This window comes from Chaetura pelagica, unplaced genomic scaffold, assembly GCF_000747805.2.
Source record: "Chaetura pelagica isolate M959 unplaced genomic scaffold, ChaPel_1.0 scaffold613, whole genome shotgun sequence".
Classification (NCBI taxonomy): Eukaryota; Metazoa; Chordata; class Aves; order Apodiformes; family Apodidae; genus Chaetura; species Chaetura pelagica.
Window position 1 is genome coordinate 336,332 of NW_009952571.1, and position 17,948 is coordinate 354,279.

Here is a 17,948-nt window from a genome sequence, read left to right on the forward strand (position 1 = left end):
CAGCCACTGATGGGGTGGTTGGATGTTGCTTCCCTTGCAGAGCAAACCAAGAAAAGATCAAGCAGAGACAATCCATCCTGCCACCACCCCAAGGACCGGCCCCCATCCCGATCCAGCACGACGCGCGGGGCTCAGGGATGAACAGGAACCGGGTGGCACCCCCTTCCCACCACACCCCAGGTACCGGGGGCACTCAGCGAGCCTGTCCTTTTACAAAATGAAAATAAGGTCTATATTTCAGAGCTGGACCATGTAGAAATATCTATATTCTGATGCACAAGAGTTTCTAGGGAAATGGCCACCCTTGACCCTGCCCTTCCCAGGAGGCTCAGCATGAAGCTTTAATCCCACTGCTGGCATCAGCAGAGCTGGGCGTTCACCCAGGCAGGATTTCTGGATCTGAGAACATGGAGCCTGACACAACAGCAGGTGACAGGAGAAAGCCTTGAGAAGATGCCTGTTTGCAGAGATCACTTCTCCTTTGAAACACACCTTGCTGCTTTTTTCTGCAAAACCTGTCAAAACTCATCACTTCAGCTTGACACCTAAAGATGACGCATGTTTTTCACGGTCCTTTGCCAAAGCTGCCTCCCCTGTCCTCCCACTGTACCAGCCCTGCTGGGCTGGCCTTTTCAAACCCCATCTCACTGAGCTGACATGATGGTCTTTTCACACGAGGCCACCTAAGCAATTGCTCACACTGAAATATCACTCCCACCCCACAGAGTCTGTCTTCTGGAAGCTGGCAGGTGCCTGTATGGTTTGTTTTTATTGCAGGAGTATTTTTTTTTTTTAATATCCATTAAAACCCTTAAGAGACTGCACCTGAGTTTGTATAAAAATGCTGATTTATGCATTGAGGGCATTTTATGCCCTAAACATCAGTGACACAGAATTCCTGCCATGCTGCTTTCTAGCAACTGTCAGTTGTGTTCACTTCACAGTCTCATTTCTTTTTTCTCAACTACTATTTAAACTGGTACCCCTGGGACAAGGAAGGCCCTGCAGAAAGCTGGGGGTTAATCTTATCATAGAACCATAGATTTGTCAGGGTTGGAAAGGACCTTAAAAATCATCTAGTTCCAACCCCCCTACCATGGGCAGGGAATCACACTTGATGTACCTGTGGAGGGCTCTGCAATGCACTCGGTGGCTCTTGGCTCCTCTGCAGGTGTAAATCAGCTTGGATGCATCAGAGGCAAAGGAGTGGGTGACTCCTGGCAGCTGCAGACCAGGGCTTGCAGGTCTCAGCCTGTAGCTCCTCATGGTTCCTTCCCTGCTTTCCTTTGAAACCAGGCAGCATATCCACACTGCGGGCTGGCAGGCAGGTGCTGCCACCTTGGAGGATTTAATTGGCATCTTTGATCACCTCCTGCTCTCTGTGCTCTCCTGAGGTGCTCTCATCACCCAGAATAAACAACCAAGCTGGGAGTTACCATCCTGTGGGTCCCTGTGTTTCATGGAGCCTATTTTTAGCCACTGACAGTAAAGACCCTTTTCTCTCCCTCCCTTGTTTGCAGACTATGAACGACGAAGCTCCAGCTCCCACGATCATGAGGAGTCCCGAGCCATCCTGGCACAGAAGATTGAAAAAGAAACGGTTGGTAACAGGAATGGTGCAGGGTCCAGAGGCAGAGGGAGAAGAGAGAGGAAGGAAGCCTGGGGCTCCTCCATAAGGATACCCTTTATGCACAGTCTAGCCATGGCTGAACTGTCATCCCTAAGGTGAACAACAGCAAAGCTCCTTCACTGGGTCGTTACAATCTCCCGTGATGTGAGGGAGCTCTGCTGGTTCCAGGGGGTCTGCTCCTCCCCAGCCCACAGCCCAGTCTTGGGGTTACTTGCCAGATGGCCATCAGCAGGGGTCACTTGTCACATTGACAAGAACAGCACACAGCCAGGCACAGCTTTGTGTTTGGAAAGCTTAATTTCATGCCTGGCTTCCCCATTCCCATGCATTCTTCCAGGAAATGAAGCCAGCACAGAGCAGCCAGGTCTGGGTCTCGGGCTCCCCAGCTGGGTGCAGCTTGGGCTCTTTCACCAGGTGTGTTGCATTTCTGTCCTCACAGCAAATCCTGAACTGCACCCTGGATGACATTGAAGTGTTTGTCGCCAGGCTTCAGAAGGCTGCAGAGGCATTCAAACAGCTCAACCAGAGGAAGAAAGGGAAGAAGAACAAGAAGAAAGGGCCAGCAGGTACAGTGCAGCAGCTAGAACCAACAGGGAACATGGGTGAAGGTTGGGAGGAGACCTCAGCTTACAACCCAGCAAGGGCAGGTTGAGGCAGCTGGAAGGTGCTGTTGGTCTCTGGGGACTTCTTGCAGAGCACAAGTGAAGGCTCCAACACAGAGAAAGACTTGGGCTTTTCCTGGACCCTTGATTTTAAGAGTAGTTCTAGTCTCAACACCCAGTATTGCTGTCTCTTCTGCCTGCCAGCTAGATGAAGCTTTCCTGAAAAGGGATGATCTAACTAAAGTGTCTTTCTCTCCACCTTCTCATAAAAGAGGGCATGCTGACTCTTCGAGCAAGACCCCCCAGCGAGGCTGAGTTCATTGACTGCTTCCAGAAAACCAAACTGGCTTTTAACCTCTTGGTAAGACTAAAACTGAATCCCAGACTGGTTTGGGATGGAGGGACCTTAAAGATAATCTGGTCCCAACACCCTCCATGGGCAGGGACATATCCCACTAGACCAGGTTGCTCCAAGCCCTACCCAGCCTGGCCTGCAATGTTTCCTACTCCCCAAACACTTACTCTTCTCCACCGATTTCAGGTGAGCTGTGGAAAGTTTCCTTACTTTTTAGGCCATGTTATCAACTCTAGAAAATATTAGTCAGCAAGAATCCCTCCGTGTGACAGAAAAGAGAAGGCAAAATCAAAACCAGGTCAGGATTAAACTGGGATTCTTCTCTTTTTCCAGGCCAAACTGAGAAAGCACATCCAGAATCCCAGCGCTTCAGAGTTGGTGCATTTCCTATTTGGGCCACTGGAACTGGTAATCCTGACTCCCTGGTTTCACTGTGAACTTACTTTTTATTTCCAACATTGCTTTCACACTTTCAGGCAGGCAGACTATGGAGAAGAGTTAAAACACTGCTCACAACTGGATAAACCTTTCTCAGTAAAGTCTAGAAGCAGCTCTGTCAGTGTTTCTGGCCTCTGATCTGATTTCCAGCCTGAGCTAAATACACAAACGCTGGCAAACAGGAATCTCTCCACCCCATTAACAAGGAGTTACTGGGAACAAAAGTACAGTCCAGCTGTGGTTCCCATTGGTAATCTGCTTGATGTCCCCTTCAAGCAAACATGGCTCAGCATTTGCACTGAAAATAAGAAGCAGAAATCCCAACTTGGAAAAGAAACCACAACAACAAAAAATAAAAAGAAGCCAGGAGGGACACAGAAATACCAAAGGATCTTCCATTTTTTAAAATGCCTGCTTGAGATATCTCTTGATTTTTAGATCAGCCTTTGCTTTGACTGCAATAGAAGAATTCTTTTGTTGCTCTGAACTGTTCAGTGCTCTTCAAAGACTCAGGCTGATGTTTCTTGAGACAAATGAGCTGATCAAAGGATTAGCTGCTGCCAACAGGAGTCAGACCATTCCTTGGCATGAAGGCTTGTCCTTTGCCTTCATTTTATGCCTTGGAGAACTTAGCCAGGAACTCTTTGCCTTTTCCTAACAAAATCTGCCAGTCAAGCACTATCAGTGCAGTGTGAGGGCAGTAAGGGGACCCTGAGGGAACACAGCCTCCCTCTCAGGTAGCAGCAAACCACCCATTCAGTTAATCTGTGTTGAGGAATCTCACCCTTACACATGAAGGCACAGAGGAGAACTTTGGAAGTGCAAGGCTACTGTGAATTAGCCTGGTTTTAGAGGTATTAACCACAGGGGGTATCTTGGCTTCCTTGGAGTGGGCAGCCATAGAGCCTCAAAGGATCAGAGCCCCTGTTTTTTTTCTCTTTCATTTCTGTTCCTCCATGTGTGTTTGTGCTGGTTTGACATTTTGAAAACCTGCAAAATCTCTCATTTCTGTGTGTGTCATGCAGATCATCAGTAGCTGTGGTGGCTCTGAGCTTGCCAGGTCTGTTGTGAGTCCACTGCTTTCTAAAGACGCCACAGATTTCCTCAGAGGACACCTGACACCAAAGGAGATAACCCTCTGGGAATCCCTGGGAGAGACATGGACCAGGTCTAGGTGAGGACAGAGCTGCCATCTCACCAAGCTCTTGAGAAGGGGATGCTTGATCCTGTATCCATGTCAGAGGCTCAGGGATGCCCTGATGCCCCTGCTTCTCCCTGAGACAGTGTAGAGCCATGTTCTGACTCTTACCACCTCTTCCCCACTTCATATCCTAGAGCTGAATGGCCCCGAGAAGCAAACATCCCTACCTACATCCCCAAATTCCGCAATGGCTGGGAACCACCCCTTGAAATCTTCCGTGGAGCTCCCTGGGAAATAGACATTGGACACTTGCAAGAGGAGGTTAGTCCTGTGGCCCTGGTCACCCTCTTTTCTTTTCCCCTCCCTCCCCCTTTTTCAGAGTGAGGGATGTGGAGTTTGCAGTGGTAACAGGTAGCAGGCTCAAAACTCAGCTGGATCTGGTCACCCCAGTTAAATACAGCAAGCAAGTAAGGCCAGAAAAGGGCATCAATAATCAGCCTCACCTCCTGCTGGAAATCACAGAACATGTTGGGTTGGAAGAGACCTTCAGAGGTTCTCTAGTCCACCCCTCTGCAGTGAGCAGGGAGCTCTTGAACCAGATCAAGTTGCTCAGCCTCTACACCACAACTGAGCCCCACGAACCCAGGTTTGCCAGAAGAACATTGGTGTGCACCTCATCCTGATCAAAAGCTTCCAGCCCACTACTCATCTCCCACTCTCCTTGCATCTGCTACAGCTTTCCCCTTTCCCCTTCCCTGCTAACCAGTCCATGTTCTTCTCCCCAGCTCTCCTCAGCCAATGGATACCCCTACCGGAACTCCTCCCTCAAGCGCCAGGCTGCTGAGCAGAGCCAGGCTGGGGACTTCAAACAGAATGTCAATAGGTAACATACCCCCTGGTAACCTCAGAAACACCCACTGCAACACCCCATCATGCCAGGATGTTTTGGCACCCTGGTGGGTAACTCTCTGCCCATTGTTAATTCAGGCTTGTTAATAAGATCAAGAGATCTTCCAAGATCAGATGAAGGATTATTCCCGTAAACACTGTTTGCTTTTTAACCACCAGCAGCTCCACAAGGAAACGGGTGATGTGTGTTTTCCACCACAAGAGGCAAGAATATCAATCATGTCCTGTTCCACAACATCAGCCCAGGGATATTAAGGATCCTGAGCCAAAGATCCTGCACTTTAGTTCCCCGTACATTTAAAGGAGTAGCTCTGCACTCATCCTACAGCCACTGCAGGTTGCACAGAAAGAACCTGCTTGTAGGAGGAACCTGTAGTAAGTGTTCCTACTCAGCACACACAACTACCTGCTGTGGAATAATGCAGGGTGGGAAAGGACAGCCTGGACCCCGCAGCTCTGCCCAGAAACTATGTTAAACCAGGCAGTGCCAGTTTCTGTCACTGGAGGCAGCAGCTCCTCCTTTTGTTTTCTGAGACAACCAAAGGGAAAAAACATGTATTAGAGGCTGAATTAAAGCAGAATGTGTTCCCAGTCTTGCCCCTCAGGAAACTCATGGGGGGAGGAGGAGTTCATACAACTCCTCTTAATGAAATCCAGAAAGTGAGGGGAAAAAAACCTCTTCTCCTTCCCTCAGAAGTCTTGGGAAGTTCAGCTCCCAGCCCAGAACCAGCCAGGCTGGCCCTTTCCTTCAGGCTTTTTCCCAGGGGATGGCTCCTCCACAACTGAACCAAACATTCTACCCTACTGCTAGTTTTCCATCACTCAGTGGCATCAGATCCTTATGGAAGTGCTTTTGCTTCCAAGTGTAGAGGCTTTTCACCTGCTTGTTTGTTTACAAGAGTTTATGCCTTTAAAATTATTCTGAGAACTTAAGAGTTTTGATGAATTTGCAAGTGAATTCTCTACTCCACTCTGCTCTGCAGGGATTTGACACAAAGTTACCAACTTCAGATCTCTAAAGACCCAGCAGAGCACTTAATCATCGTGCTTTTCTGCAGCCAGCTGGGAAAACACCTTCAATCCAGACTGTTTTTTCATGGTTTTATAAATCAATTCAATTAGAATAGAAGCTCTACTACTACTACCAAAGTTCAAACTCATAACAAAATACTTTCAATTCAGTTCTGTCAGCAAATAACTTACTCTTCCTGTTCACCCCATCAAAGCTCCTGGTGGGACCATAAAATGGCATAGATGCTAACCAAGTCTCTTCTCCAATTGCATTTTTCTTAGTGAGGTTATGGAAAATCAGGAGAACTTAGTTGACATTAGAATATTTCAGTCTGTCTTTAGTGACTAGTGGATAATGCACACAAGGAAACCTTTTCATCTGTTAGTCTCAGCAGAGGAAAAGTGTAAAGAGAGTATGGAGCCCTGGAGTACAAATGGAACACTGTGTCTTCTTACCAAGGAGAATGTTTCCCTGAGACACCACCAGCCTAACCACAGTGTGAGCACAGATGAGGATCTGTTTCCTCCAGGGCTCAGTGGGGCACCTTTTTACCTGCCTTTCAGACTGTCCAGAGCAAGTTTTTTTTTCCTTACACATTAACTTTCATGTTTTCTTTATGGATAAGGGCACTGAATCAGATGCCAAAACTGAGGATGTTCTTAGATGCCTTCTTCAGTCCTGAGCAGACCTCTGCCAAGTCTGCTCAGATGTTTGCCAAGATCAAAGTCCTGGGACAGACATATTTCCTGCCATACTCATGCTCTTTTCAGAGTAGTCTGAACCAGTTAACTATATTAAGAAAAACACCCATGCATCAGTATTGTTATTCTCAGCAGGGTTTGGCTGCAGTCACAAGAGCCCCAAGCAATTGCACAATAATCATCACAGGTGTAAAATCGAGGTGCTTGTTGGCCTCAGCCTCCTCCAGCCCTCTTTCCCCATGACTCATTCACCCTCTGGAATGCTACAAAATAAGGCATTTCTACCTAACTCGGGCTTGCCTCTGCTTCCCTGCCTTTAGGGCACTGCTGGGTAAAGCCACCACTCTCTTTCCTTCAGTCTATCTGAAATCCTGCTCCGAGCTGCCCACACCACACTTACAACTCAGATATCGCACATGGTTGTAACTAGACCGAGAGCTGACCCAAACCAAGCAAACTGAAGGCAACACTACAGCCACAAACATGATACCAAACCACTGAACCAGTGGCTTCAACCTCTTCCAGACCACCCAAAGCCATCTGAGGAAAACACCAAACACACAAGGGGCTTGCTTTTCCAGGTCAGGTTTTACAGATGCCTCAGCAGCTGTCCGTAAAAAGCTGAGTTTCCACAGATCACAGATTTAAAATTCACTGACCAAACCCAAGAACTCAGCAATGGAAAAAACCATCAGGCTAAAAACCATAGCTGCTGGAAGCACCAGCTTCACTAAGTGACACAGAACTCGACATACTGGAGGAGGGCCTGGCTCTGCACACACAGCACCCCTGGCAAATCAGAATCAGAAATGTCCACAGAAAATCCATTAAAATAGTTCCTACCTGCCGTTACACAACAAGACAAGGCAGTTTTTCCATCATGCAAACACTTTTGGAATTAAAAAAATAACACTACACCCATTTTAACTAGAGAAGAAAAAGATGAGATCTGCAAAGTCTTCCTAAACCAGGAAAAAAAACCTAACAACAACAAACAAAAAAACCCACAACCTATGAAAAATTAAACCATTTCAGTTTGGGTCAAAGGAAGTCTTTCATTCCACTTTTTCAGCATTTTCCATTTTTGACAATCCACCATATTATTTTGTCTCTCTTTCCAAATGAAAAGCCAGTTCAACACTGAGAACTCTATACCCTTGTGCAAGAAATTCCCAAGCAAAACACTCACACACGTTCTTCCCCCCAAAAACATATCTTAGAAGAGAAACATTCAGACTCACCTTTTCTGAGAACCTGCAGAATCCTGTCCCAGCAGCTCAGCATTCAGTGCCTGATGAAAAAAACCACAGAGTTGGGCCCAGTTCTCCCTCCACTCCTTTTCAACCCCCTCTCCCCAGCACTGGTGCCTCCCCTCTACTCTGGCATGTGGAGCAGTTGGTTCCACTTAGCAGGACATGGGGTTTCACACTTAGTTTTCACAGCAGGTGCAATCAGTGCATTTTGCTTGTGCTTTGTCTCCCCAGCCTTTGCAAAGTACCAGATGGCAGGGGTCTTTTCTCCCACCCTAAGAGCAGCAACCTTGCAGTCCTCTACTAAGCTACTAACTAAACAGCCCTTTTTTTTCCCAAAAAGAATGTTTCAATAAAACGAGAGGTGAAAATACTCCTCAAAATAGAGCAGCAAAGAGGCCCTGTCCCCCAAACACAAACACCCAGCCTTCAGCAGTCCTCTTTTGCCAATGCACCTATACTGCCCTAGTTATTAGGTGGGCCTCCATGACAACTCCATTATTCTTTCCCTCCTGCAGGAATTTTGAGCCCCAGGGGATGGCCCTGCCCAGGAGATATGCCAAAATCCGCTACGACTTCACCGCAAGAAATGCCAACGAACTCTCAGTGCTTAAGGATGAAATCCTGGAGGTGTGTGAAGGTGCTGGGTTCAAGCTGTGCCCCCCTCCCCTTCCCAGGAGCAAGAGAGAGACCTCAAGATACTGCCAAGCTCCAGCTCACTTTTGCTGGATGTTTTCCAAGCAGGAACACAAAGCTTTGTTCGGATCCAAAGCCTTACGCCCCAGCTGAGCTGGCTGTGCCCATGGGCTCAGCTGACTGATCAGTCACATCTTAATTAGCTGGGAGGAGCAAGGAAAACAAACTCTATTGCTCACCCACTTGCTGGGTCCATTATTACTACTCCCCCCCCCACCACCACCCCAAAGGAATTATTATCTATGAAAACACCCTTTTTCAGAACCTTATTCTTTCCACAACAGTATGGACAGCTGGAAAATGCAGGACATGACTTGGTCCACACACTGACCACAACACATCTGTGACCTGAGGCAAAGACTTCAAAGTGTAGCTGGAATGAGAGATGGGAGAAATGCCAGTAAAGCTCAGCCACTCTGGGAGGACTACCTTTTTTAAAAAATAAAATCCACAGTTCTGGGTAAAAGCAAGCCTGCTGAAAGGTACAGGAGGGCAGGTACAACAGGAGGTACCTCAGCAATGGGCTCTCCTTGCCACATCAGGCTGGTGATGTGACCATGTGTTAGATGTAACACCTGGTCAGGGTGTCTGGTAACACCCAGCAGCTTTTCAGGAGGCAGTCTTGGTTTTTTTTTTTTAATGCAAAAAGATAAAACAAACTCAATCACTAGGGAAAAAAAAAACCAAAACAAAAAAACCCCAAACATTAACAAGATGGAGAAACAGGTAAATTAAGAAGGAACTCTGAGTTCTTCCACACCCCAGGTCTGTCTTCCCCCAGAGATGTTCTCCTGTTCCTCATCAGGGTAAATTCTGATGCTTTTCAGGAAAGGCTTCAGTCCTGAATGGCAGATGAGTGCGGTGGATCTGTCTGGTGTTATTCTGATCACTTCACTTCACTGGCTACTTTATTCCCACTATGTGCCATCTATGGATGTCAGAAATGGATTACTTTTCCCCCTCTCTCAGGTGTTGGAAGACAACAAGCAGTGGTGGAAGTTGCTCAACCGGAGCGGGCAGGCTGGCTATGTCCCTTATAACATCCTGGATGTGGTGAAACTGGAGGAGCTGGAGCTGGAACAGGTCTGTAATCAGGTGATATTGAACTGGGAGCTGGCTGCAGGGCATCACCAGCCTCTGGGAATAATCCTGCAATCAGACCTCCCTGGATTCCTTAGGATGCTGTGCACAAGTCAGGATGAACCCCCCCAAGCAAACAAGCCAGGATCCTGGAGATTCTTGAGTCTCCTATGATAAAACTCTCACATTTTGCCACCATTTACCTCCCCCCTCCCCAAACGAGATCCATCCTTCCCATCCCTATGGCAGCCTCATGCTTTCCTTCTGCTCCCAGATGCCAAGCACTGCTGCCAAGGGGCCTGGCAGGCAGGGCTATGGGACAGGTGAAGTATTGCCTGCCTGCCCTCAAGCACCTTGCATCACAAAAATGTGGGGCTGGAGAGCTCTAAATGCCCTAAGGAAGTACATAACTGCCTCCCTACTTGGGTATTTCACAGCTTTAATTCAAAGCATGAGGTGCCCCAGCAGGTCTCTGGACAAAAGCCCTGGAAGTTTAATCAAGAACATGGCAAACAAACTCCTTCCAGAATGCTCCAGGCACTTGGCAGGGGTCCTACAACATCCAGTTACCAGAGCAGTGATGCTTTAGCTTCAAATGGGATTTCTGTTTCTTTTCTCTTCCTGTAAAAGTCCTTTTGCCTCCCTTGCTCTCCACCTCCAAGGACACCCCATGAGCAGTGATTTCTGCCCAGGAAAAGGCTGAAGAACCATGTCACTCCCATGAGAGCCCTCACCCCCTATGGCACCAAGCCAGCAGAAACCTGTCCCCCTCTCACTGTGACGACTGTGACATGTTTCCCAGGGGTGTAAATGTCTTCATGCAGCTTCAGCCTTTGGTTTGGTCCTGTTCTTTCCCAAGGTACCCCAGAAATGAACTTCTTCCATGCAACTCCACTTGAGGCCACATCAGCACAGCGACAACAGGGCACTTTGTCCCTCCATTTCCCATCATGGGTGGGAGGCAAAAAGTTTAAGAAAATGTAAAATGGCAAAAAAATTCTTACACTTTTTTTTCTTCTTTTTTTTTTTTTTTCTTCTCACCTGCTCTAACCAGAAGTACAAAGGAGAGCTGAGCCCCAGGGGATACGGACCATCCAGCCCAACTCACAAGCTCCCTGCCAGCTACGCCGGGGACAAGTGGGGCAGTGAGATGCTGTCCCGCAACTCCCCCCAGGAGGCCAAAGAACGTAGGTCCCATAGGACCCTCCACACCACATGGGGCAGCCTCAGGCGGCCAGAGAGCCTCACACCACAGCTTTGCATGTTGGGACTTTTGAAAAGCTCCTGTGGGCCCGTGCTCTCTGTCCTGCTGGTTTGCTTTCTTCCTCTGGTTTCACCATAATGGTTTGTCCACTATTTTTGGTTGCTGTGTGCATGTGACCAGCCCTACCTGGGTGTGTTCCCTCTCCTGAGGCTCTGCACAAGGAGGGACTGCACCTGGTAGTGATAAGCAAGAGACCAGCAGTGTTTTTGGAGATGTACAGAGGAGGTTCCAGGTAGTGCAGCAGCCACCAGAGAGGCTCTGAGGAGCTCAGTGGCTCACATGCCAGACTCTCAGGCAGCCTGAGACAAGCAGGGCAAAAAGGTGACCACCTTAACCTCTCTTCCAGCTTTACCTTCCTCTTCCTCCCAAGGACAGAGTTTACTTTCCCTGCCAAAACGTTTAGGTGTGTTTAAGCAGCCACCCACATTCAGGCCAATCACTTCCTCTTGCTTCCTTTGCTCTTGTCCCCTGCCTCACATGGCCTGTTCCTTCATGTAGTTTTGGAGGGATCCCAGGCAGCAGATCTGCCAAACAGGAGATTCACAGGAGACTCCTTCCCCTGTATGTGCTGCACGGGCTGACAGAGCATGAGAAAGACCAGGAGCCCTGCTTATCTCCCCCCTTATCCCACCCTGTAGCAATCTGTTTGCCTGAGGCCACAGCCAGGGCCCTTCCCCTGGTCAGCCACCATGGACGCCTGGAGGCAGGAGCCCTTTGGGGACAGCAGAAAGTCCCCTGTGAGCACCACAGATACACATCTATTAACAAGCCTGAGCTATACTCCCCAGCCTTCAGGAGTTTCATGGAAAAAGTACCACTAGAGGATGTGTCACTGCAGTTTTAAGAGGGTGCTGCTCACCCCCAGCTCGTGCTTCCTGCTACTTCTGTTGAGCTGCCCAGCAAAAGCTGGAGTTCTGGGCACCCGGATCAACAAGTTGCTTATTACAAGTGGCAGAGAGGACTGAAAAATAGAGAGAGCAGGACTAGAGCTCAGAAACTAGACTCTAATTGTAGGTGCTCACACAACAGGCCTTCCACGTCAGGCCACAGCAATGGGATGAAAATAAAAGGCAACACAAAAATGGGAACCTCCTTCTCAGACACAAGCAGTCAGGCCTCCCCGACCTCTGCTGTCTCATGTGGTTTGGGTTTTTTCCCCTCCCTGCTGCTAAGGTTGCAGGGCAATTTCCTTCTTTCAATAGCCCAAAGGGAACTAAGCAACTTGAAAACAGGAAGATGACAAAACTGAAGCAAAAACACATCACCTGGCAGCAGGGAAGAGGGACCCTTTCCCTTGTCACCACTTGACAGCACCAGTGGGAGCAGCAGCTCTGCCAGAGCAGGCTCTACACCCCTGAGCAAACCTGCAAGGTTTCTGTCCTTTGCATGAGGTGTGATGAACCAGGTAGGTCAGCAACAGCAGGAACAAGGTCGGTCCCAATATAAATGTAAGTATGAAATAAGGTGAAAATAGAGGCCCTGACCAGCCCCTGATGCAGACCAGTCACACAAAATCAGTGTGTTCTAACCAAAATGTTCTCCTACTGTTTTTGAAGGTTAAACTGTCATTGCTTAACCTATTGCTCTAAAAGCACATAAGGATGCTCTTTAAATCTAAAATATAAACGCAAGCACTTTCCTTTGGTGTATTGAGAGTGCATAAAATGCTGAGCCACATCTTGATCTTTCTTAATTTCCCCTCAAACACACTGATTTAATAGGATTTGTGCCTGAAGACTTGATTTCATTCCCTGCTCTCTTCCTTGTGCTTTGTTTCCCCAGAACTTATTCACCACATGGACGAGCTGAACGATGAGTTGTTAAAGAAGATCACAAACAATAAAATCCAGCCTCCCCACAGGAATTTCAAAGTGGAAAAGCCTCAGGAAGCTTTTGTGCCCCTCACCTTTGAATCCAGCACTGAAGAAGTCAAAGCCTGGCTGGAGGCAAAGTCATTCAGCAAAGAGTAAGATCTGCTTCACCTCTGTATGAAACATGGTCCTTCATTTGAGAAGGGGCGGGGGGAGGGGAGAAGCTTGCAGCATTTCAGCTGGATTGCAGGTCACTGGCATTTACTTAAAGAGCCTGTGTTGCAAATTAGATTTCAATCATATTAAACCCAGGCTCTAAAACCAGTACATTCAAACTTACTGCCTTTCTTTCTCAGACACTATCAAATAAGCCTTGTCTTGCAGTGCAGCTAAAGACCTAATGAGAAGCTGCAAATCAAGGAATGGTTCTGCTTATTCACACAGCTCACAAACACAGCGTAACATCTCACCACTGGTGCTTGTCTGGCCCTGGTTAGCCCATTCAGAGTGCTGAACTTAGAGCAAAATAACTAATTAACTAACTAACTAAACCCATGGCCTGAAATGCACATTGCAGACAACTGCCTGTCTCTGGAGAAGCTGTTGTAAATCATCTCTAAGGATGAGCCAGATCCTCAGCCAGGCCTAGATCTTCCCAGCCACCAGGGAAGGACCAAAAAGCTGCCTGGATTGCTCCCAAATGTGATGCCACTGGGGTGAAATCCCTGGGGCTGGGTACACGGGGGTGACAACGGCTTCACCTGCTCCTCATGGCTTCCTGTTATCCCTGCCAGAAGCTTAGGATACCCAAGAGCTGCCACCCTGGCTCAGCCCCAGGGCCCTGCAGGTGACATGTCCTGCTGCAGGGGCAGCACATCTGCTGCTCCTACCTCTGACTCCTCTCCTTTAGCAAGAGGCCACGTGCAGCACAATTGTCATTTCCTCCCTTTGTGTCTTCCCAGGACAGTGGAACACCTTGGCATCCTTACTGGAGCTCAGCTCTTCTCCCTCAACAGAGAGGAGCTGAAGAAAGTGTGTGGAGATGAGGGAAACAGAGTATACAGTAAAATCACAGTGGAGAAAAACCAACTGGAGGTAAGCAGCTTTCTGGACAACTCCTGCCTGGATTGGTGCCTGTTCCAGCAATGTCAGATAATCCCATGAAACAGACTTTTTAAGAAACACAATTTAAAAAAACCAACAAACCAAAAACCAACCCAAAACCCACACAACCAAAAATCCACCTAAAAATCCTCTTAAGGGAGAAGGACCCAAATCTGCTAGGCAGATCACCCTGTCTCCACTAATGAACCTGCCTTCTTACTGGTTTCACTCATCCCTCTGAAATCGCTCTACTCTTACAGCATTGCTTAAATATTGTCTGTTAACTATAGCTTTAAGTTAAAATTCAAATTCCTCTTTTGTTTCCATTCTAGAAAAGCAGAGGGGAGTCAGAGCTCCAAGAAATCATGAAGCGTCGCCAGGAAAGGATTGATGCTGCTAATTAAAATCTATCTGCTTTATTTCAGCTATTAGTCATAGTAGTGCAAAAAAAAAAGGGAATGGAAGCAATGACCCCCAGTCCAGACAAGAGGCAGCAGGGCTCTGGTGTAATTGCCATCAAAGTGACAGTTTCTTGAACACTGTTGATAAGGGTAAACAATAAGACCACATCCCATTGGGAAAGGTGTTTTAATATTGCATGAAATATTTTTTTTTATAACTATATATTTTATACTGAAATTTTATGTGCATGCATAAGAATCCACACGTGTCTAAATGTGACAAGGGCTGGAGTCAAGAAAAAAAAGACCTTACAAAGCTTTTTTCCAAGGGCTGTGCCTGCTCTCACCCCCCTGGCTGGTGTGGCTGGGGCAGGGAGGGCACAGCAGGCAGCACAAACCCAGCCAGCCCGAGTGCTGAGAGTCTGGACCATGGAAATGAGCATTTCCCCCCACTTTTCACTTCCTTCTCTGTGGCAGATACCCCCTGCAGCCCACCAGCCCTGTGACAACTCACTGGCCTCCTTCTTTCCACCCATGCACCCTCGTTGAGCAAGGCTGGAATGGCAACAGATGTTGCCTGAGACTGGTTCCTTCCAAAAATACAGGCACCAGTCTGTGCAGCCTTTGGGAACAGGCAGGATCCCCATTGACAACTGATGGGATCTCAACTGCAAACAGGGCAGCTCAGCCCCACCGCCCCTGCTGAGGCAGAGCTGGGGCTCAGGGCAGCTGTGCAGCCCTTCTCTTAGGCACCTGCAGTGGAAAGTTGAGGAACTGCCCAAGCCAGGCCTCAAACCAGGAGCAGGGAAGTCCCTACCATTTGTCCCAGCCCCAAAAATGTGAAGGTGGGGATAAAGCGGTGACTGAAAATGGGAACACCTTCCAGGGCCTTTGCCACTTTGTCCCCACCTTCCCATTTTCAGTCACCACTTCATCCTCACCATTACATGTCCATGAGAAGGAGTAACCTGAAATGCTTCCTAAATATCTAGGGAACAAAAGCACACTGGAAAAGGCTGGTTTAAGACCAAATAAATGGCCACGAGGGAAAAAAAAACAACACAAAATAATGTAGTAGAGGCTGTTGGTCTTCACTTCCTGTTTCTCTTATTGTTATGTGCACATATATGTGTCTACTTAGTGAAACAGCCCCTGTTGGAATCATGGAATGGATTGGTTGGAAGGGATCTTAAAGATCACCTAGTTCCAACCCCCCTGCCATGGGCAGGGACACCTCCCACCAGTCCAAGCTGCTCCAAGCCCCATCCAACCTGCCCTTCAGCACTTTCAGGGATGGGGCTTCCACAGTTTTCGTGGGCAACCTGATCCATAGAAATGAGGGGAGGGGAAAATAAATCGCTTTCCCTAGACTCATAACTAAGTGATTACACACCAGTAAGTTACTCAAAAGTTTCAGAAGCTCAAACAAACACAGAGTAGATTTTCTGTCTATGGCAAGTTTGGCACAAACATCATTTTTATATATATTTTACTTACAGGCCAACTTGATAAGGACACAGCAAAGCAAGCCCAGCCACAGGAGCTGCCCACAGACCAGGCAGACTTTATCGTTCTCTCTCATTCCCACATTAACTTTGGTTGAAGGGGAATTCAGGCCCAAACTCCACAAAGACCCACTCACTAGCTTTCCTTATCTGTTGTCAAGGGTCCCACCTCCCCCAAAGGTTAAGCACAAGCCTGAGTCTTTGCCTAATTTGGGTCTGTCCTTGCAGATCTAATGGAAAAAGCTGCCAAGCAGGGGCTGGGGAGCACATGTCTTAAGTGTGAGTCCTGCTGCACCTCAAGTTTGGCTTTGTTCTCCCAAAATCATTCCTAATGGATGATATATTTTCTTAAGCTTGAAACAGGACCTTGTTAGCACCAGCAGATCTGGGGTGCAGGCAGGGAGCTCACAAAGGGGGATGATATATTTAGTCCCAAGCCTGCTGGCATTCCATGAGGCTGGAGTCTGCAGTGGGTACTCACCTTGTCAGGGAGGGAAGATGAGGAGAATCCACCTGAGAAGCCCTGGCTCTCGATTGGGGTGGTGATGGGCAGCAGGTGTGAACACCAGCAATCCATTGGTGTTACAAGCACAGGAGGCTACATCATTTCTAAAATGAAAATAAAAACAAATGGTGAGCTAGGAAACACACCACCATTCTTCTCTTTGGGTGTAAAGGAAAACTAATCACAGAGGATTATAGTCACTTGGGATCATAACAGAAGAGTTCAGGTCAGCTGGGAGCCACAGGAGCATTTTGTAAAATAAAAGTATCAGTAAACCTTACTGCAGGAGTCACTTTTCAAAATTCCCATATGACTGAGCTGTTCTATATGTACTGCAGGCAATGCTATAATGTACTGTACAGGAATGCAACTGAAGGATAAAGTGATATAACCATGCACTGTATCAGATTTATTAAAATAGTTAAGTTATACTTGTAACTTCATCTCTGTCTCTGTCACTTGGATATAAATTAAAGGACATGAAAGCAGTTGTTAAGGGCTGGCTTTTCATAGTGCCTTGTCACTGTGAGTCTGCAAAGACACCCAGCAGAGTGACTCAAACCACACGTTTCCTTTTGTTTCTGGGGAACTCCTGTTCAACAGGAAGGTCGTTAAGGCCCTGATAATCACTCATGTTTCAAAATGTGTAGGCCCATCTACCATAGCAGTCAAATGCTGGGAAAGCTACCAGCTGAACTCAAAACACCCCCTTTCTTTAAAAACAATTTTCTTCTTCTAGAACATGCAAGTGAGACAACAGGCCAGCATTTCCACACGCAGATACTGCCAAGACTACATCATGTACTGACAAGCTAAAGATACTCAATCCTGGTCAATGTCAGCTAATGCTGGGCTGAGAACAAATAGAAGGGAAGGGATTTACAAGGGAGGCACTTTTACGCTTTGGCAAAAGGCTCTGGAGACAATGAGCACACATTTCCTGGACAGTCACAGAGTTCAAATGGGACTTAAACACAGCCTCTCTTTCCATTATCTTCCCTTTGTGTTGGACAAACCATGAGAGGGTTGCACAAAAGCACATTCTTGTATATCAGGAAGGGAAAATAACTGTCACATCTTCCACAGTTGAAACAATACAAGGCAAAACTAGGGGAACAGCATGGTCCAAAGAGCCTGTTTTAAGGCCAAGTGGGAGATTCCGAAATCATTTCCAGCCAAGTCCCATTCCCTGTGTCAGAAGCACAACCACATTGATGTATCACCTTCTCTAGAGCTTAAATGGAGTAGAGACAAACAAACAAACACCTGCAAGTGCTCAAGGAGAACGTGTCTTGCCGGGTCTGGGGGCCTCTCTCTGGCACTGCAGTGCAGGAGCCCTGGCTGAAAAGCCATTTCGAGCCTTGTCAGGGGAAGAAACGCTCGGCTCCTGCAAACAGTTACTACCCCAGTCAGGCCCGTCCGGAGGCGCTGCTGAAGTCTGGCCAACGCCTCACCCTCAGCAACACCCCCCCACCGCCATCTTGTGTCACGCAGGGAGCCCGGAGAGGCCCCGAGAGAGGGACGAGTGTCTGAGGGGCGGCTCG

General features: G+C 47.8%; 1 protein-coding gene across 1 annotated transcript in view; it reads left to right on the forward strand.

Moving 5' to 3' along the window:
* EPS8L2 (EPS8-like 2) overlaps positions 1-14,645 on the forward strand; it is a 32,922-nt gene extending 18,277 nt beyond the window's left edge. The window contains exons 6-19 of the mRNA XM_009993556.1: positions 41-180; positions 1,521-1,600; positions 2,070-2,196; positions 2,505-2,593; positions 2,921-2,995; positions 4,051-4,199; positions 4,361-4,505; positions 4,952-5,049; positions 8,557-8,668; positions 9,704-9,829; positions 10,869-11,001; positions 12,861-13,044; positions 13,852-13,984; positions 14,326-14,645. Coding sequence (XP_009991858.1) covers positions 41-180; positions 1,521-1,600; positions 2,070-2,196; positions 2,505-2,593; positions 2,921-2,995; positions 4,051-4,199; positions 4,361-4,505; positions 4,952-5,049; positions 8,557-8,668; positions 9,704-9,829; positions 10,869-11,001; positions 12,861-13,044; positions 13,852-13,984; positions 14,326-14,397 — 1,663 coding nt within the window. The 3' untranslated portion in view covers positions 14,398-14,645. The remainder of the gene's footprint in view (positions 1-40; positions 181-1,520; positions 1,601-2,069; positions 2,197-2,504; positions 2,594-2,920; positions 2,996-4,050; positions 4,200-4,360; positions 4,506-4,951; positions 5,050-8,556; positions 8,669-9,703; positions 9,830-10,868; positions 11,002-12,860; positions 13,045-13,851; positions 13,985-14,325) is intronic.
* Positions 14,646-17,948: the final 3,303 nt, after the last annotated feature.